Here is a 22,181-nt window from a genome sequence, read left to right as displayed (position 1 = left end):
GCAGAGGATTTGAGGGCAGGCGGACAACGCAGCTTCACCTCCAGAAGTTGCAGTGCCCAGTTTTCCGGCTAGATCCGGGAGGCGATAGGCGACGGAGAGAAGCGACGGGGTTGGGGCGAACGAGACTGATAGCGTTGAGGTGAGCGAGAGCGGCTGTAGCGAAGGTTTGGAGCAGGGTCATCAGTGGCAGTGGGTTCATGGCGGGTGGCATAGGGAACAGAAGGTCCAAAGGTGCGGGAATAAGTGGCGGCGTGTGTCCGAGGAGGCGGTGGCCATCGGTTGCGGCAGTGACGAGTGACGTGGCCGATGCGACAGCAGTGGAAGCAGAGCGGTCTATCATCAGGGGTACACCATTCGGACGGGTTGCGGCGAGATGTGGTAGAAAAGGACTGCCGGAGACGAGGAGGGCCGGTAGAGAACTTGGGAACGCTGTGTTGAGATGTTGAACACACGGAGTTCAGACCCATGTTCTCAAATTCCTGTCTGACCACGGCCTGAATCATGGCAATCGTGGTTGCTGGCAGATCGGGAGGTGTCGTGGAGAAAGCTGGCGAACAGGCGGCCACGAGCTCGTGGCGAACAATACGGGTGACGTTACAGGTGGTGGTCTGACACGGTCGACCCTCACATGTCGACGTAGCAGCGGTGTTGGGTAGCCACGTGATGTGGTGTGTGGTACGGCGGCTCTTGGCTTGTTCAAGGCGGCGGCATTCTTTAATGATGGCGTCGATTCTCGAGACGTTGCCAAAAACAAGCAAATTGAAAGTGTCGTCGGCGATGCCTTTTAGAACACGTGACACTCTATCTGATTCAGACATAGCATCGACAGCTCTGCGGCATAGAGCCAAGACGTCAAAGATGTATGAAATGTACGGCTCTGTAGATGTCTGAACACGAGACGCAAGAGCCTTTCTCGCGGCAACCTTGCAGCCAATGGGGTCGCCGAACAGTTCCCGTAGCTTTTCTTTGAAAGTGTCCCAACTGCTTATCTCGTCTTCATGCGTCTGGTACCACACGCGTGGGGTGCCGCCAAAATAAAAGATGACATTGGCGAGCATAATGGTTGGGTCCCACCTGTTATTACCGCTGGCATGTTGATATAGCTTTATCAACGTCCTGTCCCTCCAGGCCAGAGAACACACCAGGGTCGCGATGTTGGGCAACCGTGACGATTGGAGCAGTCGAACCAGCCAAAGTTTTTGCAGAGGCGGGCTCGTCACCGGGAGGCATGGTGACAAGCTCGATGTACCGACCACTCCGGAGTTCTGTGGCAAGGACGGGGATCGCTGACCTCCACCAGAATGTTACGCGTAGAAAGACACAGACGAAAGAGGCTATTTACAGGCTATTTACACTGGACTGGAGCCAGAGCGCCAGGCCAACATTCACTCGTGCCAAGGGCACCGACCCATTTCTTCGTCGTTCTCGCGGCGGCTCGTCCCTTGAGCATCGCTCGATGATATCGTAATAATATATTTGGAGCTGCATAATTCAAGCAAAGCTTTTTGTTGTTTCACACTTTCTGGGTTTTCGTGCAGAGATAATTGGCCAGAAAAGGCTGATAGGGTGATGATTATTGAGAAGATCCTCAAAATTGTATATTTTCGATTGAACACGTTGAGTGTGGTTGATTACTCTGTTGTCTGTCCTCATCTTGTTAGTGTTTTGTTCACACCGACTAGCCAAGGGCCATGTTGTTTTCTCATCCAGAAAGCTGTGTACATTGAGTAGTGTGACTGTGATTTGATACCACCAACCTTATCACATGTTTGTGCTTGTGATATATTCAATGTAGTAAGTGCTCTCACCCTTGTCTCCTTCATTGAATCTGCTCATTCATACTCATATATTGTGCATATCTAGACTTATGGCTAGTTCAGTCCACATTTTGTTCTACTTTGAATAACAGAAGGATCATTAGCGGGGCAAGTCTGTAAGCTGTCACAGTGAAAGAGCTCCAACGGGACAGGAACAGAAAGAAAGGACGGAAAAGCACTCTGTCAATGTTCTTTCCTTGTGTTCTTGTCCCGTTCGCATTATGTTTCGCTATGAGAACTTTAAACAAAAATCTTCTGTAGCCCCAAGCTGCTTGAATGGATGGCAGTCAACTGTGTTACCTAAGCTGCACTTCCATTAATGAGCTTAGTTACAATTTGTCCGAATCGCAAAGATGACCCTTCTATGATTTACAATGTGAAATGAAGGAATAAGCACTCAAGTTCACAAATGTAACACTCTTTATCAAGAGATTTGCAGCACCCTCCTCTGGCAAATCAGAAAGGCATTGAGATCAACTGGCGTAATACTGTTCCTAACCTGTATTATAGTTGCAGATCACTGCTACACAATGGTTTACGGCTATTGGCTGTGCTAATGAGCAATTGCTTCTGATGAATTCCTTACAGAATGCTTCAGCAGGGAACTCTGGGCGAACCACTCGCCCATAGTTCTTCTCAGCCTGGAAGCAGCCTATTGAAACATTGGGGGCTGCTTGGTGGCCAACCTTGTTTTTCGTGTGCCGTTGCAGCTCCCTGGTTAATTTTCTTCCAAGGACACACTGCACTAGCCACAATGATATCTCCCCCTCCAAGACTACGTAATGGTTCTGCCGCAATCTCTCCTAACTTAGACCACCTTCACAACTTTGTGCACCCTAACTCTGTCTCTTTCTTGGGTGTGTGATGCCGCCAAAGTGCCTTCGATATCGGCCTACTGCAGGCTGTTTTGCATCTTTCAATGAGCAGCCAGGTCAGTTACCATTCTTCAGGATAATCTGCATCGCCAAAAATTGGCCTACCCAGAGGCGCTCCATCAGACTAGTGAATGTCACCTGCATACCTTGCCTTGTGTCACGTCAGGGAATGGAGCCACATGTGCTGCGCATAGAACATTATTTGACAGTTGCAGCTGTCAGAAGGTTACCAAACAATACATCCTATGTCTGATATAATGATCAGCACACCTTGTACCGTCAGCTTAGCATCGCATCATTACCATGTCTATTTTGTAGTGCTGTTTAAAAAGGGGACCCTGCAGCACCGTCTTCTGGCAGATCAAGGTGGTGTCGAGATTAACTAGCATATGAAAGTGATGAGAATAAAGCTGCATTCGTGGCATGCTCACAAGCATGACATGGCCGGCAGATCAGTTTCGGGAGACTAAATGAGTCGGACATTTTTTTTCTGGCACCCTGTTTCCACAAATTAACTAATAATTGCTTTGTGCATATAATAGTCCAACACAATCGCCAAATTTAAAGGCTAACTGCCACAAAATTTAAGATGCATAAAAACCATAGTTAAAGATAGTGTAGATATAGAGAAGTCTCCGTGCAAAACTTTACATTTGAAATACGAGTGAAAGCATCACAAAAAGCTTGCTGTTTTTGATGCAGAAACTAAAAAAAAAAATGCTGCTCTTAACACTCAGTGGAAGTGACGCATGACCTAGAATGCGTGTTTCTAACGTCATTACCTCTAAGATTAGGTGGCGCCTGCAGCTGCATGTAGACTGAAAAATCTTGGAAGTAATTTGCTGGGACATGTCATAGCTGCTAACCACCACGTGCTCACGTTGTCTGCTTAGGTCCTGTTTAGAGGCTTTGCCAAGATTGCTTCAATGGTAGGAACAACTCATTCATAACCAGTTTAGCCAAACTGAAATTTTGTTGCAGTTGTTCTTTATGGCACTTGAAAATACAAATGCAGCTCCCTAAGTTTGCTCCTTGTTTCTTTAGGTCCTGTTCCCGCTGAGCCATGTTGCATCGTTGGTTGCAAACAAAAACACGGGCCGTACCAACCGCAGTGCCAAAAATTGCCAGCGGCATGGGAAGCAAGACCCTCAGAGTGACGTCTTGTGCTCTGAAAGCTTTTGCAATGTGAGTAATGGATTGAGTAGTGTGAACCATAATGTGCTGCTCTTGCTTACCAGCACCTTGCATTCTAGGAAAGTGCGGTGATCAGAGGAGGAGGAGGAGGAGGAATAAACTTTTATTGTAGAACCAGCACTTTGTGATGGCCGGGCCTAAGCCTCCCATGAAGGGACGTCGAGGGCTTGCCTCGCCGCCGCCTCGCGGGCGTGCTGGGTCGCCCAGGTTTGGTCGTCGAGGGCGGAGCTCCGCAGAGCCTCATGCAACCTCGACGAGAGAGTCGTGGTCACCACAGGGTCACCACAGGGTCTCTACAATGTGACAGTCTGCAATGCCCATACCTAGTGAGGATTCCTCAAGTGCAAGCACAATCATATTTCTACCCAGCAAAAGAGAGAACTAAAAGATATAAATCGTAAGGTTTTACACGCCAAAACCACTTTCTGATTATGAGGCATGCCATAGCGGGGAACTGCGGAAATTTAGACCACCTGGGCATCTTTAACATGCACCTAAATCTAAGCACACAGGTGTTTCCCCATTTTGCCCGCATCGAAATGCAACCCCGGTGGCTGGGATTCGATCCTGTGACCTCGCGCTTAGCAGCCCAACACCATAGCCACTAAGCAACCGTGGCGGGTGAAAGAGAGAAATGGTCTCCATGGCTGGCTTAATGCTCTTGAGGAGATCACATGAGCTGCGAGCAAGATAACATCGCATGCATAGTGCTTCCTGTGGTATAACAAGGAATGTTGCTGAAGCCAATGTTTTGGCAAGGGAACTGCTCTTCATGAGAGGAGCAAGTGAACCTCAGAACGACAGAAAGCTGAGCTAGTTGGTAAGGATTCATAATGCAAAGAAGGGAATCTGAAAAGAATCTTTCCTTACATTGCCAAGAGTGCCAAAATTGTAACTGCACACCTAAGTTAGATGAATGCGCAATATTGTACAGGCATAGGAAGAAAGATACACAACCTATGGTTGAGGCATAACATATTAATTATGGCGGAAGTGCATGTGTGAGTCAATCTTCAATGCCTTTACATAAGGAAGAGATCAAATTCCTTAACAGTTACCTCTCACAAAGACCGGCATGTGTACTCGATTGATATGTGGTGCTACCTTTCCAGGGCATGCGCAGATGAGTTTTGTGTCTTCATTCTTTTTTTAGCCTCAGTGCTTCCTTCAGCTGATAGTCGGTGTTCGCGTTGTCCACTTCTCTCCTGTTATGTCTGTGTCTGCACGCCTTACCCCTTCTTTGTATTATGGAGCAAATGCTTTTGCAACTGCTGCCCTGACGAGCATGCGGAGTATGTGATTCCTTACTTCTGATGGAGCAGGATGCAGCATGTTGCATGCTGGCTGAGGCAGCTCGACAGAGCCTCTGTACGGGCAAGTTCTCTATGCACCGTTGCTTTATGACACTTCATTTGCTTCTATTTTGGCCATTATAAGAATTTGGAAGCCATAATTACAGCTGAGTGCTATGTAAGGCAAAGCATTGTTGTTTGGTTGTAAAAGGACACTTGCAAACCGTGGTAGTTTTCTGAAGCAAAACTTACACCTCATGTGGTGAATATGAAATGTTTATTTGTCATTGCATTGTTAGAGACGTTGGTATATGTGCAGTTTTACAGTTTGGTGTTCTTAGACTGCATGAAATTATAAGTATGCACATCGCTTTATATATTTACTGAATGTCCATCGGTTGACTGATTGTTGTTTTGACCTTGTCTTAGCTGGTGACATCACTGGTGGATCTACCAGTTAGTGCGCCCAACGTGCATCATTATAGACGATGACGCACACTTGGAGAAGAACCCAGGCACGCTATGCCTAGAGTCGGAGAGGGGTTGTGTCAAGTGATAAGTGATTTTATGGGTGCCCTACCAGGTCTGAAAGTCGCATTGGGCCCTATCTGGGCATTTGTTAACTGCTGTGCACTTCAAATGCAGTCCTAGGTCGAGGTTTAGGATGCTGCGATAGACTGCACTGCCTTTAATACTGGCCTGCAAAAACGGCAGGAAAAAACCTGTCTACATTCAACAAGAATGCGTTGCATTAAAGATTCTTGCAGTAGAACACTCGCTAGATGGCCCTTATAATTTTTAATGTATAACCAAAATTTCTGACAGCCCTGGTGGGCTTTAATGTAATGCTCAGTTGATCTAGGGAAATGTTATTGTCTATTGTCTGTGACATGCACTGGCCTTTCTGTCAAGTAAGGTATTTCCACGAAAAGCCACGAGCAGCATGGAGCTGCTGAAAAACCCAAACTGGAACCGGCAGCTTTCCAGAGCAGTCATGCAGTCTCGTAGCCACCTGGTTAACTCAGATGGTAGGGAAATGGCTCCTCAGTGAGGCGGTAGTGCCAGATTCAATCTCTAAACCAGGATTTCAACTGCAAAACTTCTCTATCCATTGTAGCTCCTTGCTGTTCTAGGACATATGACAACTTCATGTTTCTGCAAAATTTCCTCAGTTTCTTTTGCCTCTTTATGGTATACTATCACTTCCCTGACTGGTGTGTGTTGTGTACTAAGTACACACCACACAGTACTTAGTGCTAATGTGCAGTATGCAGTTAGCACTAAGTACAGTTTTGCACCTTGTCTCTTGTGCTCAGAATGAGTACTTGTAGTTATAATAACACGTTATTCTCAGCCCTACTGCGGTGGTGAGAGTTGGTAGGCCGCAATGTTTGTGGTGTGGTGGTACTGTATGTGGTATTGCTGGTGCCACTTGTTTCTATAGATATGCACACTAACCTGATCAGTGCTGTTTGTCGCGTTTCTAAAGGCCAACTTGGCCACCACAAGTAACAGTACTCTCAGTACACTATGTACCAAACTTCACGGTACATTTGGCTGGACACTTTCGAGTGTTCTAGAGTGCTCTGGCAGCATGATTTATGCCCGGCTCTTCAAAATCAAGAGCTCAAAATACATTTGCTTGGTTGGTAGCTTCAGAAGCGAAAAATTTTTCAAAAACAAACGCAGGATGCTTGCAAAATTGGGGGCGTTTGCATGGTATCTGGTACCACTAATTAATCATTTTGTTCAGCATATGTGTTGTTCCCATGTAAGTGACATATTAGGCTGTGCATAATCATTGAACTTAACACATCGTAATTATTATACAAAATTACCACCCTTTTCGTTATAAGGTCATATAAATAACTTTTTTGTCACAGAACGAGTAAAGTTCGTAAATTTATTCAAGCTTGTGGCTTGTGCGTGAAATATATATAAATGTATATATTTTTCTTTCACAGGTTCTCTCCTGGCTTTCCAAGTCTAGTTTGCAGGATCTTGCAAGACTCTCCTTGACAGAAATACAGTTCAAACATCTAGCACTCTCAAGTATTGGAACTAGACGTGGGCAACACAGGCCTTCCTGGCATGTTTCTGGGTGTTCTGCAGACACATTTTTTGAGAACAAGAATGGCAAGTCCTTTACTCGCATGAATCACGGTGTGTTCTCTGCTCTACCAACTCATGTGTTTACAAGATGTTTCAACCAGCCCAGCACCTTCCTACATGGATTGCACTGTGCCTCATGACACACACTGGTGACAATGAATAAGCAAATCTCTTCTGCAACCTGCTGCAGTTACTGTTGAGCACAGGGTCTTGGCTATGGTGACCACATTTGGTTAAGGGTGAAAAAACGCTTGGATTCTTGGAATTCAGTGCTTGCTTGTAAAGAGCTCCAAGTAGTCAAAATTAATCCAGAACCCTTGACTATATACATAGCTTTGTGCTGCATATCAATGAATGACAATTTTTCTTTTCATGAAACTTCCTGTGAATTTCTGCGTAATATATTTGCGTATGTAATGTTAGTGAACTTTGATTTGTCAGATGGTTTGGCATTGCACTGCCATCTACTAGCCTTCTGTTTATCTCAGGTGGTGAAGCGAGAGCCCTGGAAAGCCATTGGACTTGGGCTAGATCTCTGGATTTGGACAAATTTTTTTCAGCTTCTGTAGTTCTGTATCAGCTTGTTTTGTAGCTCTGCCTTGCACAGTTCACAATATTTCGGTTTCATAAAGGTGACATTCAGGAATCAATAATTTGTGAATTCTTAGCTCCATGTTGCACTGTGTCTAAAAATACATGAATGAAGTTATCACCTGAAGATGCAGCCGCTAACAAAAACTGTGACTTTTGAAACCTGTCACTTGCATCTAAAGGTGCTTCTGATTAGACGTGTAGTACTGTTAGATTGGTTAGTGTGAATGGTAATCATGCTGTAATGAAGTGCTTGGAAGATGATCTTTAGCTGCTGGCGGCTAGTTAGGGGTGGCATTATTGGATGACCACTAGCGGAGTTACTTTCACTTTCGCAACTATCAGGTGACTAGCAGTGGCGTAGCCAGAAATTTCATTCGAAGGTGGGGGGGCTCGCGTTACAGCTTGGCCTCCTACTTTAAGGGACACTAAAGCCAAACAATAAATCAGTTTAGACTAATGAAGCATTGTTTGAGAACCCTGCAGGCAGTCATTTCAAAAAAATAATTTGATTATTAGATGAGAAAATGAAGGTCCAAGTATTAGTATTTGAATTTCGTGCCAAAACCCTAGTGCCGGTACGTCAGCATGACGTCAGGGATTCCAAAGTATGTTTTCGCATTTGGGCTGCGTTGGCTGAATAAAGGTTCCCGAAACTTGGCATGTTTAATATTTGGTTCCTTTAGAACACAATGTGGTCAATCTGTACAGTTATATATAACTATAGTAGGCCCTAGAATATGCCATCAAAATCCAAGACGTCACAGCCTCCAAGTGCGGGAACATAAGTAGGCATCGCCACCTGTATTTCATTCTTGCGCTTTTTCTGGCTTGCCAAATGCTTATCGTTGTAAAAGAGTGGTGTTTTTGGTGTTGTAAAACGGTAATTTACTGATGCAGCAGAAATCATTTTTCACTTTACTGTCCCTTTAAGAGGAAGCTTTAGCTCGGGTGCTCCTATCTAAATACATGTAGAAGGTGAATTCGTTTTTCCTGGCAACCACTGCACCAAATTTGACGAGGTTTCTTGCATTTAAAAGAAAAACGTAAATTCTACTGACTTCTGGTTTCGAATTTTTCCTTTAGGTTGTCAATTCTTTATCGAAAATTGGCAAAAATCACAAATTTTCAGAAAACTAGACTATCACATTTAAAACTCTTAACTCAAGAATAAAAAATAATATCCCAATTCTGTGAATCGCATCTAATAGCACATTCACAGAGGACAAAATTCATGTGTTAAAATGAATCTAAAAAAATTTAGTATTATCGAAATAGTGTTTTTGCAGGAGCCTTGTATACCACGTAACCAATTCATGTAAAGTACAAATTGTCATACTAAATTTTTCCGCTTTGACTCTTATAATAGATGCCATCTGAAGAACCGCGATATTTGTTCTTGATGCAGAGCTATAAGTTTGTAAATGTGGTACGTACTTCTGTTTTCTTTGCTCTGTCAAATTTTTCAAAATATTTTAAACAAAATTCAGGCCCTTAATCGAAATTCCGCTTCAAACAAATACTAGAATTTAACTTTCTCTCTTAAATGCAACAAATTTCATTAAAAGTGATCTAGGGGTTATCTCAGAAAAGCCTTTCTGCGTTTTACATGTATTTGAATAGGTCGCGTTGGAGTCGGGCCCGAGCTAAAGCTTCCTCTGAAACAATTTGTCGAGGGCTGAAATACATGAATAATAACTGCATTGCGATTGCCAAAGACGCTGTGAATGAATTCTTGAATGCTACGCACTGTCAAAACAAGCTTTATGTGTATTTTTTCATCAAAAGATATACTCGTATGTGCCTAAAATTGTGCTCCCAATAACTGATATCAATGATTACATGTTTTTGTCTATTTAATAAGTAAAAAATTTGTCACACAACCTTTAGAACTATATCAGTACGAAACGGGCAAAGCAGTGCATGCCATTGATATGAAAAATTTTGTGATTGAGAAATGTGTTTTACTAAATATCCACAAGCTTTTAGAAGTAACCGCTGCAGGTGTAAACACTACCAGGGGTGCACATTGTGTTGCGCCATAAGCAACTATGTCCTTAAACGTCGGCATGAAATGAACAAGTCTAGAACAAATACGTTAATGAAACTTTCTCATTCAAGAACCTTGTTTACATTTTTGTACATATGCAACGGCCACACGTATTACATGTATTGTATTACACACGAGCATCTGTCACCGGTCGTGTATCGTGAGTAACTTCACCGAAATTATTGTCCCAACAGAGAGGCGTATATAAAGCCGTGCTGCAAAATATACGAGGGCGAGTCAAATGAAAGTGAGCCAATGTGAATATATGACAAACGGAGTACTTTATTTGAAAGTAGTCTCAAGCAACATTTAGACATTTGTCCCATTGACTAACGAGTCGGGTGATTCCCATCTCATAAAACTCCTTGGGTTGCTGCTTCAAAAAATCTGCAACTGGCTCTTTCCCGTCATCGTCCGATACGAATCTGTTTCCCTTGAGCTGTTTTTTCATGTCCCAAAATGTGGAAGTCACAAGGCGACAGGTCTCAGCTGTACGGGGGATGTTGCAGCGTTTTCCACTTGACACATCAGCGATGTGGGGACGAGCATTGTCGTGGAACAATGAAAAATTAAATTATGGTATTTTACGTGCCAAAACAACTTTCTGATTATGAGGCACGCTGTAGTGGTGGACTCCAGAAATTTTGACCTCCTTTGGTTCCTTAACGTGCACATAAATGTAAGTAAGTACACAGGCGTTTTCGACCCATCGAAATGCGGCCACCGGGGCCGGGATTCGATTCTGCGACGTCGTACTCAGTAGCCCAACATCGTAGCCAGGTCATGGATCAAGATGACCACATTCGTCATTTTTCCACGTCGTTTGTTTTTGATTGCGACATGTAGCCGATCTGGCGTTTCACAATATCGGAAACGATTGATAGTCTCTCGGGCTTTAGCAAATTCTATCAGCAATGGCCCCTGACGATCAAAAAAAAGTCAACACTTTTCCGGCGGAAATGACAGTCTTTGCTTTCTTTTGGGGTGGTGAATTCGAATGTTTACACTGTAAGCTTTGCCGTCGTGTTTCAGGCTCGTAGTAGTGGCACTATGGTTCGTCCCCGATCACAATTGCAGACAAGTTGTCACCCTCATTGTGATACCGGATCAGATGAGTCAAGGCAGTGCCAAACATCTCCATCTTCTGGCGGTGGTTCAGAAATATTGGGCATCCATTGCACATACAAGAGCCGATAACCGAGATGCTCATGAATTATGTTGTGAACCGAACCATGACTGTTGTTCATACGCTCTGCTAGTTCCTCGGTGCTTATCCTCCGTTCTTGTCTCATCAGCTCATCAACCTTTGCAATTTTGTTGGGGGTGGTTGTACGATGGCTTTGGCCCGGTCTTGGATCGTCTTTGCAACTTTCACATCCTTCTTTCAACCATTTGCTCCAACGTGTCACAGTGGCCAATGAAATGCAATGTTCAACATGCACAGCAGTCATACGGTGACTAATTTCTTTTTGGGAAACACCTTCAGCTGTCAAAAGCCTCACGGCACCACGCTGCTCAACGTCTGAAGCGTCCATTACGTCAGGCAACTATTACCCCTGTCACACGGGCACCCGCGAACTCCATTGAACTCCTTCGTCTTTAAGCCAATGGAGTTGCGCTCCCTGTCACACGGTCTCCCTTGCGCCAAGGAAGTTAAATGGAGATTTTGGGCGAAGGGAGTTCGGCAATGACCATTACGGTTGGATGGAGTACTCTCGTTCCCAGGTAGCTACAGTTCCGCAAAGAAACCACGCTAGTAAAATTGTTGTAACTGGTTAATTTATAATTTTTAGCACTATTATTTTTTTTGCCTTGAGATATATGCCACATAATGAAGTTTAATTTGTGTTTAAGGGCATCAGCGACTGTACCCTCTACACCAATACTTCGCCACGCCGCATCGGGAAACGTCGTTCCGCCATTTCGTTTGTTTTTATATACACGCGAGCCGCACGTGGTGTCGTTCAAGCCGCACGGGTAAATTCTCCGGGTGACACGCATCAGGAGCGATCCCGGCGCATTATCGTCGCGAACACACAGACACGCACGATTACACAGCGGCATCACAACTCGAAGCCCACCGACCAAACAACGTGACCCGCGCTGCCCACGCACGAAAGCGAACGCGCAGTGTGCGTTTGCAAGCGCAGTGTGGCCAGCATTGCTTGCAACTTCGCTATGCTTAGAAAACAGAAGTCTTGCGGTAACGTGCCGCAAAGTTTCTCGCTCTAATTTTATGTTATTACGTACTGCGTTAAAAAAATACACATAGCTTACTTTAACGACGACCGTATACGTGAACAGTTGCACGCGGAAGTAAGCGCAGCAGCGCCGTTTCTACCCCGTGCGGCGCCCGTCGAAAGCTCGCACTGTGCCGTGTAGCACGGCCGCAACTCCATTGCCATCAGTCTCCGTTAGGGAGTTTCATGCTCAACGGAGTTCGCGGGTGCCCGTGTGACAGGGGTATAAGTTCAACCCAGTGTATGAGAGCATTAAGGAACATTTACCCTCACACCTGCGTGTGACTTTTGTAAATGAAAAAGGCCTGTGTGTTACGCGCATGCCTCGCAGATAACGAACCGAACCATTATTGCGCGGGGTGGGTAGGCTCACTTTCATTTGACTCGCCCTCTTTCATTAGAAATGTGAATATATAAATGCTTGATAAAGGGCAGAAGTGTCACTGGAAAGAAAGTTCACTGCACGTACACACAAAACCTCGCAACAAGATATTTGAACATGTGTATAAGTCTCCAATAAATCTACGTATCTAAGAAAAAGTCACTCTATATAATGCGTCAAACAAGGCAAATAAACATGTTGCCCAATCGCAGGTTCACAATATCCTAGATCCCACCCCCATTCCATCCACTCCCCTCGATGTATTGCGCCCGACGGAAGGCGGCGCACTTGCTCCCCGCTTTTCTCTTGGCGCACACAAGACACAGCCACCATCGCCGGCTCACCCATTTGTGCCCCCCCACCCCCCCAACTCCTTCACTCGAACAAACAGCATGCGGCGCGTGGTCACGACGTTATCGCCCTTAGACTTGATACGAAACATGAGGGCGACGTCAACAGCAGGAATGCGCCTGGAGTGTTCATATAATTGCTATTGCAATAATATAATAATGGTATCCGGCAACCGAAGCATGCCGTGGTTGATTACTTCCCATAAAAGTAGTAACAAGCTGTCACCATGCGACATTTCGCTGCGCCGCAACAATGTATATTTTTTTCTTTTGTAGGAAGGGGGCACTGAAATGAAAAAAAAAAACAACAACAAAAAAACGCAAAGGCCAGTATGTTGGCCACAATCTAATGCCTACTTTGGCCTCTTAATGTGGCTACCGAATCAATATCGAAGAAAATGTGAGACGTTTAGTCCACCGAGAATTGCTCGGTATCCTATACCGGCGAGACAAGACTTTCCGGAGAGGTTGCGCTCAAGCGAACGCGGTGCAATCCGTCGAGTCTTCAAAGTGAGGGCGGTGGGCGACCATTGTTTCTTTTTCTCGTCTGCTAGCCAGAAGGCGTCCAAAACTCTGCCAGGTGAAAATCTACTCGGCCAGAGAAAACCAAACGCGCACCGAAGGGAATAGTGCGGTGGTCGGGGCAGTACGAGAAAAACGCATGCGGTCTGGCTGCCTCTGGTGGTAGCCCGCTGGTAGGGTACCGAGAATAAAAAAATTATGAGGCTCAATGTGTCCTCACGAATAAAAGTAAAAGTAGAAGAAATAAATAAGCACATAGTTACCCTGGCTGGCTTTAGTGTCTTGGCATGGATGCTTTGGCGTAGGTGAAAAAAAAATGTCGATATTTTTTTATGCGACATGACGGCACAAATGAACCATCACTACGCTTCGTCTCAATGGATCTCACTGCGTGTTTTGTCAACTTGTCTGATAGTGCGTTGATTTGGCTTGTCTCGTTGTGTGTTCCAATCTAAGGCTTTTGAAAGGTCAATGCACCTTTGGCGTGAAATGTTTATAACAACATCAAACCCACAAACTTCTGCAATTGAATCTCTGAAGTACATCTTCGGAAATGTCAATGCATGTTTCGCATCAAAAGTTTATAAGAATGTTGTGCCCATAAAGTTTTGGAATTGAAATCTATGCGCTCCGTAGATTCCACGGCCTCACGCGATTCCGCAGCGAGCCCATTCGCCTCCAAAACGCCCTTGAAACTTTGTGCTCGGATGGGGCTGCTTGCGTTATGTGACTCCCGGTCACATAACGGTCACATAACGGTCACATAAATCCATCCCGAGTTCGCAATGTTCGCGGTGAGATGGCTTTTCGAGCGTGAAAAAGATGTTCTAGACAAAATCCTCCAGAATGATTTCCGGCGCCAGGGGTTGCTTTGGTCGACGGTGCATGGTCATCACGAAAAAAATTTCAAGGGGGGGGAGGGGCGGGTTTCAGCCTCATAAGCCCCCCCCCCCCTGGCAACACCCCTGGTGACTAGTACACATTAGGCATTTACAGGTGACAGTGTTCCTGTCACTGTGCCAATTGTGCTAAGACAGTGTACCTGGTATTGTGCCAGGAACGCTGTTGCTTGTAGATGCCAATGCATTGCGCTTGAAATTATCTCTTTTGGCACAGGATTTCAACCGTCTCTCATGCTGTTGTTTTAGGAGTCTGGGAAACATTTCGATTAGCGCCAGTATGACACCTTGGAACACTTCGATGAGTAACTTCCTACAAAAGCTGTAACGAACCTGCACAGAATAAGCGTATCTCACTGGTGGCTCGGAACATTGCTTCGTACTTCGAATAAATATATATACCATGCCCCGCATATTTTACCAAGGGTACTAGGGGAAAACAAACTAAATGGTGTGTATAATGCATAAAACTTTGGAGAAAGTGACTTTTCAGTAACTGTTGTCAGAGCACATAAGCAACCTATAGTGAAAATTTCTAGTACACGTCACCAAAAAGTGACCTTCACTTTTTCAAAATACGAAATTATGCTATTTTTCCTACTGCCAAGAAACGCAATAGTGTAGCTCTTATTTAGAAACGGCCTGAAAATGAAATTATCAGTCAGAATTGATACCTGCCTTTAGAAAAAAAATCAAGTAAGTGTTTTGTTGCTATTGAAATGGCTATGCATGTTCAATCAAGGTCATTTTCACGAGCATATCTACGATAAGTCGTGATTACACAAAGAAATTCGACAGTTAGACCTGTAAGTGGTTTGATAAGATTTTTGATGGTGATAATATATTGAGTACAGATACTGAGCAACTCCGTGTAGCCTATCTCTGGACAGACCAGACATAAAGAGTTCCATCATTTGATAATCCAACTATATGCCAGACGGAACACCAAAGCCCCAAGCCCCAAAGAAATTGCGTCGAAGCCACTGTGCATGCGCGAGACACAAGCTGCGTTTGGGTTTTGCGTTGAGAACGCTATTTCACCGATTTAGCGGGAGCCCAAATAGCGGGCCCAAAAGCTTTGCGTCAGCAAACATGGCGGCACCCATCGAAGAGATGGCTCTAACCTAGCACCAAACTGGGTTAGATTCGTGGTAACGCGTGAAGTTCGAAAGCTAGGAGGAGTGAATGCGGTTATTGACTAGTGTGTGTTATGAAGATTGATTCATGAGAGGCGGCTGATTCAGAATTCGATTGTGGATTTTATGGCTCGTAGGCCTAACACAGCTAAGCTTGACTGGTGAAGGCACGTAAAGTTGGTTTGCTCAAAACTAAGCACAACTAATTGTTTGCTACTATTCCTATCATAAAATGGTATATTTTATTTAAATATTTCCAATAGCTTTTCTTTGACGCCGTAGTGGCGCTGTCAGCGCAAGACGCTATCCGCAAACGCAAAACCCTATTCTAAAACTCTTCAAAATTCAAAACCCTATTCTAAATCCCGTAAAACTCTTAGGGGCACCAAACTATTGGGACCCCTATTCTAAAACTCTCTATTATAATACTTTATCCGGACCTCTCCTCACCTGGAGGTTAAGGGTATAGGGATCCCGTCAAGCTTGTTGATTGACAAAGCTTTGTGTACCTGTTTCTTGCATTTCTAATGTATAAAGTACAGAAATGAATTGAATTGAAATGTAGCAAGCTGATTCGAATACTGATATAGCAGTCCCAATAAACTGGGCATGATGCAAGTTGCACAAGCGGACATTTCTTAAGGCGGGAACTGCCCAGCACCAGGCGCTTTCTCTAACACAAAGGTATGGTGAATCCCGCGCGTCTTCTGCTACAGGGCGTTCCGAGAAAGTGCAAAAGACAATCCTCGCTGTTCAAATAGGGGATGCGTAGTAAAGAAAGGCATCAGTTATGTGGTCACTCTATGAAGAAAGAAAATTTAGCTTCAGCTGTGCTTTTGTTGGACTTTCAGCATGCAGCCGAAAGTTCCAGCTTTGAAAATAGGGGGGGGGGGCAAATATCATACTTTGCCCCCCCCACACACTTATAACAGTGGGGCCGGGGGGGGGGGAGGGGGGCAAGTGCCCCTCTTGCCCCCCTGGTAGATACGCCAATGGGCGCGGTAGATTACTCACCTTCTATAGAGTGCTTTGATATCCTTCTCGCCTGTCGTTCTGTACAGGGCGGAGACAAATGCAGCGTCTACTACAGCGTCGAGCACGCGAATGGCAGATACACACGAGTGCCAGCTATGCATCCCTATGGTGTCCGCCATTCGCGTGCTCAATGCTGTAGTAGATGCCACAGTTGTCTCCACCCTTTAGGGAGCAGAGGATAAAGACAACATTGAGGCCCCCTAACCTTCTACTTACACCAGCACCTCTGGTGCCAGCTTCAGTCTCTATATAAAAGTTGTGGGGAAGTTTAATGACCAGAAGCTGATGCAGTAGTCAGCTTGCTCACTTGTTCGTACAGGGTCCTGAATATTTCGCTGCGCGTGTCCAAAAAAAAGATATTGCGCTCACCGTTGCACTGTTCTTGCTCAAATTTTGCAGAACGATCACATTTTGGCATCGACTTCGTTTATTATAACACTTGGCACAGTTAACTGCCTCATTTTCAAGAGAAAAGGGCAAATTTACCTGTGCTTACGGGTATGCATGCTGCTGTCACGACAGCGCAACAATAAACTTGTGTCTCCGCTTGCCGTCAGCTGCAGAAAGCAGCATTTCAGGGAGGGCAGTCGCCTGTTCCAGGAGTGGGCAACACACGGCAGCCCTCCCTTGAAACGTGGCTTTTTGCAGCTGACGGCAAGCGGAGACACAAGTTTATTATTGTATCATCGCGGCAGCAGTTTGCATCGCCATAAGTGAGCCAGATTTGCACTTTTCTTGAAACCATTTTTCTATAACCAGTATACAGGGTGTGCCACGTAATTTGAGCCAAGATTTTAAAAATGAAAGGCGCTGCGGAAGTGATTTGAACCAAACGCATACTATTTGCACTGGGCTATAGACCGTTTCATCGGGCGAGGAGGATAGGGCGCGCGGAGGGCCTTTCCCCCTCTCTGGCTTGGGCGATCCGGTGTGGCGCTGCTTGAAAGTATTGTTGTCGCGTGCTGCGGCACGATTTCTTGAGGTTTTAGATCATACCCTGTGAAATTTACGCCATGTCCGTTCATATAAGGTCGTCAGGGAAGCCTTTCGGTGCATCGTTAACTACAATAGGCGGAAATATCTTTTGGGGGTGCGAAAATGTGACGCGTTTTATGAGCTGCAGTGTACGCACATTGTCAGTCGCGGTGTGTGTATGTGTTGTGAACTATTTTGCTTATATCGGTTTTAATTCAGCAAAGCAAACCAATGTCTCTGTATTAGCAGCATGAAATGCTAAATCTGCTCAATATCTGATCGCTTGGCGTAGGGAGTAAAACATAAAGCATAAGAGCACATGCTCGTGCACGGCCAACCTAAGGTAACCACGAAACATCTAAGCGGCAGGCGCAATCAAATATTTGGGATGCACCGGCATCGTTCTCGCGCATTTCAAGTCTAGTAGGCTTGAAATTACCACATGTCTATGCTAGCCTTCCTGCATGAGGCCGATGGCGCTGCTCAACACAGCGATCACTGCGGTTGGTGATCCAGCACGGTACATATGTAAGCTGTGCACTTCGGCATTGCCTTTTTGGCCTGCATACAGCCATAATATATGAGGGATCGCGTAAAAAGAATGCGATGCCTATTTTTGAGGACAAAATTTCCGTAATGCGTGTGAGTGCATCGTAGAGAACGGAACGAACACAACCGAAAAAGAAATTCGGTTATCATCCTCTTTCTAGAAAAAGCAAGAGAAAACGGACTAACGCCGCAACAGGGCCTCGCATAGTCACGCTGCACAATGTTTATAGATATATAACCGCTGATGCCGTATGCTTGGACCATGCGGTATATAGAAAAAAGATATATGTAATCCAGCACCTACCACTGCTTAGAACGCTCGCGCAGTTCGTAAACAGTCCCTTTGCTGGACAAGCGTAATTCGGACTGTAAGGTATGCTGCTATCACTTGCCAAAACTATTTTATTCAGGCGCGGAAACCTCATCCATCGAACCAAGTAGTCACGCAATGTAACCTGCAGCGAACAGTTTGAACGCTTGTCAAAGTATAACATCACAGCTCCTATCGTAGCAGAACGGTACCCACGCTCACGCTGTTACGATCGTCACGTATGTTTCATGGCTCCTAAACCGCAGCTTAGAAATAGAGGATAACACTGCAATAAGGTCACATTAGTGACTGGAACATTCAGAAATACACAATTCGTCTCCTAGGCTGATTGTAGACTCGAATATGCGCGCGCACATCGCGCTGCGTGTTCCGTCCACCTCAACGCCAGCAGAAATTCCGGCCATGACTCCTTAAACCACTTCAGCACGTCTCACAGAACCGTTTACCACGTAGAAGACGCACGTCATACTAAACAGGCCGCACGATGGCGAAAACAAACGCCAGAATCTGCCGCCGAGCGTATACCTGCCATGCAAAAGACCGCTTTCACCCAAGCCAGTATGGCGCTGCTCATAGGCGGCGCCACTGCGCTCACAATATGGCGGCGCCTACGAAAAAACGGTCTATAGTAACGCAGCAAGTTTTTAATAAAGAGAAAATGAGACACTCGTTAATTAATTATGTGTAATTACCCAACTTTAATTATTGGCTGAGGACCCCAAGTATGAAACGCAGATTTGTAGAGCACCATCAGAAACCACAGATCGAGTTTTCTGTGTGATACGTCTCACGTAGTCCTTTTTTTCTGCGTTGCAAATAAAGCCTGTGAAATATGAAGAAAGCCACATGACTGAGTGCTTGCACAGTGATATCGTGCTGCTCTCAAGCATGCGTTCAGTGGACAAGGTCAGCTGCGGAGTGCCTGCCGAAGGGGAAGTGTTAGGGTGTCCTCTATCTCTTCTGCAGCACTCACTTAGCAGCATGCATTTGCGCCGTCATCTGACGAGAGCCGACCTTGTTGGGAGCTGTAAGATGGACATGGCGAGCAGCTGTTGCGTGCACCCTACCAGAAGATACTGATTGCCTGTATTTGTGAAGCCAGCCTGACTCCATTTATTTAGGCTAGAGCAGTACTTAGGGTTCGGAGAGCTCTGCTTATTTGTGCAATCATTACACTTCAATGTGCAATTCCCTCTGCTGCCTGAGGCATGTTTCAGTTAAATTCACTCTATTTCCCAGAAACTGAGGAGGGAAAAGAAAAAAGAAAGAAAACTTTCTGGAGAGGTTTGCCTGATAAAAGCTGCTATCAACAGCTCAAGATTTCCACATCTAGTGTGTATTGCAGCAGTAAATTCAGTGTGGCACATCAGACTCTTGATTGTGTGCTAAAAAGCCAGACTTTTATTGATGGCAGTAGTTTCAACACGTTCATTAATTGAAACTACATTAGGAAGTCTTGCTGCTAACATTATAATAGTTCACAGGTTTACTGTTTGCAGGTTTTGGCAGATACTGCATTGTGATAATTATATTTTCTTGCTTGCAGGATGTTCTGGCGAAGAGAATATCGTCAAGTTGCAAATGCTGCATCTTTCCTCACATAAAGTTCAAAACATCAGGTTTATTTGAAAACACATGAAATATTGACAGTTTTGCCCAGAGGGGGTGCATAGAACAGGATAGTAAGGTTTATCACTGAACTCGAGCTCCTTGTGTGGTGTTCTAACAATGTGTCAAGGTGAAAGGTGACATGGCACGATGCAGCATATGAGGCAACTGCTGCTGAGCAGCAGGAGCAATTCCTTGGCAGATACCAGGCGTCTCGCAATGTTGGTGTGATGAGGGATGCCGGCAGCAGCGTTAAGAGCATTGTGCCACAATGGTGCTCAAGGCAAAATTTATGGAAAATCATTTGCTTTTTTTAATCCCCATTTTTCTTCTTTTTTTCCCCCCCCTTCTCAGGCTTCACGAGACAGCAGCTCAGGAGGAGTGTTCCTGTGCTGTCTTGTCTTTTCTTGGGCACAGGCACCTCTTTGTACAGATTCGCATCATTGCTGGAAGCGAGGCCGTGTAAGTACTGTGCCTCTGTGCATTGTAGTGCTACACTTGTTGATGCCAGCACATCAGGAGGTATTTTACTTTGCTTGCAGAACAGGGGATGTAGCTATGTCTGTGCTCCTAGCAGTCTGTGTGCATCCTGAAGCTTATGTGAATAGCTCGTGCGCTGAAAATGCCTATAAAATGAGCTTTGGTGCAAATTGCAAAACATTTATGCACCTTTGTGTGAAGCATGTGTACTGCAATGCTCAGACATGCCGGCTGTCCAGTGACACGGGAGTTTTCTGTCAGGCATGCCAGAAAGAGTTGATTGGGGAGAGGGAGCAGATGAATTTTGGGTTTCCTGAATTTGAAGAGCTTTTTCTGGGACTGTACTCTCAGTTGATCACTTTCAGGGATTGCTTCACTTTTACATAATGTATCATATAATGTAACACCTCGCTGAAGGGATAGTAGCCCAGCTTTCTGTTTGCTGGCTTAGCCAGTCAACATGCACTGGAAGCAATATTTGGAAAGTGACTGATCCACAATTGTACCTGGCTGCATTCTTGCTTATTGACTACATGTGATTTAAAGCAGCCTACAACCGCTGTTTATCTGCTTGACATTTTTTTGTTGCTTTCCTATATAGCACAGGTTGTTAGCAGGGTTTACAAGAGTGTACTGCTTTTTTCCTGAATGTAATTCTGCAGTTGTAACGGTTGTAGGAATTATGAAAGTTCATATTTTCCCATGCTCCTACACACGCTACGAAAGTGAGGAAAGCAGATGCCTTCTTCCCATCTTCTCGTGCAGGGAGCCAGACAGCTTTTCTCGCAGTAGCGCAACCCTTTTGCAAATCAGTTGCAAATGTAATGGTCATCTGGCCATGGAGGTGCGCTCGTTGGCCCGTGCAAAGAACACGGCAGGGAGCGCCTAAATCGGTGCGACCGGCGATCGCCGGAGAGCAGACAGGACTACAAGCCATAATGAAGGCAGACTGTTCATTCCCAGTTATGTACGCATGCAAGCCCCATTGACAAAATTGTTGAAGAAAAGCATGGCTTGGGAATGGTGGCAAGAGCAATGGGAAAGCTTCTGCCATCTCGCTCAGGCGATCGCAGACACAGCCTGACTGAAATTGCCAGACCTCGACAGGCATTTCATTATCCAAACAGACACCTGTGATTTTGGAATTGGCGCAGAAGGGACTGAGCTGCGTCCGGTGGCATTCGTAAGCCACGCAATGACTCTGGCAGAGCGCAACTACTTAGTGATGGAGAAGGAATGTTTGGCAGTGATCTATGCGCTCTGAAAATTCTAGATGTATGTAGAGGGAACAAGGTTCATGATTGAGACTGATCACATGGCCTTGAAGTAGCAGACCCACCTCCGTGAGCCTAGCGGGAGGCTTGTGCATTGGGCCCTGACCTTACGTCGCTTCGAGTTCGAGGTCCGCTATTGCAAAGGAACCACAAATGTGGTCACTGATGCCCTGTAATGGGCATCGGTGGATGACACCCCACCGGCCGGTCACAAGGACGAGGAGGGGGCAGCCGCGAGCCACACTCATCACAGGGAAACCAGTGAGAAGGGAAAGCCCCGCAGGTGCAACCCCAAGAGCATGTGCATCTCGTTGGGTTGAGTTTGCCCCTCAAGATTGCTTTCAAAAGAAATCGGCTCATCGAGGCTCAAAAGGATGATGCTCATTGTCAAAACCTGGTTGCCAATCTCAGGGAAGAGACTATCTGCTTGATGCGGACGGAGCTTTGCTGAAATACATGCCAGGCAAAG

General features: G+C 45.4%; 1 protein-coding gene across 5 annotated transcripts in view; it reads left to right on the top strand.

Moving 5' to 3' along the window:
- The window catches only part of YME1L (ATP-dependent zinc metalloprotease YME1L), a 185,911-nt gene that overhangs the window by 7,099 nt on the left and 156,631 nt on the right, over nucleotides 1–22,181 (top strand). For all 5 annotated transcript variants that reach the window (XM_065440431.2, XM_065440432.1, XM_065440433.1 and 2 more), the window contains exons 2-4: nucleotides 3,737–3,877; nucleotides 7,143–7,314; nucleotides 20,313–20,420. In XM_065440431.2, coding sequence (XP_065296503.1) covers nucleotides 3,737–3,877; nucleotides 7,143–7,314; nucleotides 20,313–20,420 — 421 coding nt within the window. The remainder of the gene's footprint in view (nucleotides 1–3,736; nucleotides 3,878–7,142; nucleotides 7,315–20,312; nucleotides 20,421–22,181) is intronic.

Source organism: Dermacentor albipictus, chromosome 4 (genome assembly GCF_038994185.2).
Source record: "Dermacentor albipictus isolate Rhodes 1998 colony chromosome 4, USDA_Dalb.pri_finalv2, whole genome shotgun sequence".
In the NCBI taxonomy this organism is placed as follows: domain Eukaryota; kingdom Metazoa; phylum Arthropoda; class Arachnida; order Ixodida; family Ixodidae; genus Dermacentor; species Dermacentor albipictus.
This window is presented reverse-complemented; position numbering and strand designations above follow the sequence as displayed.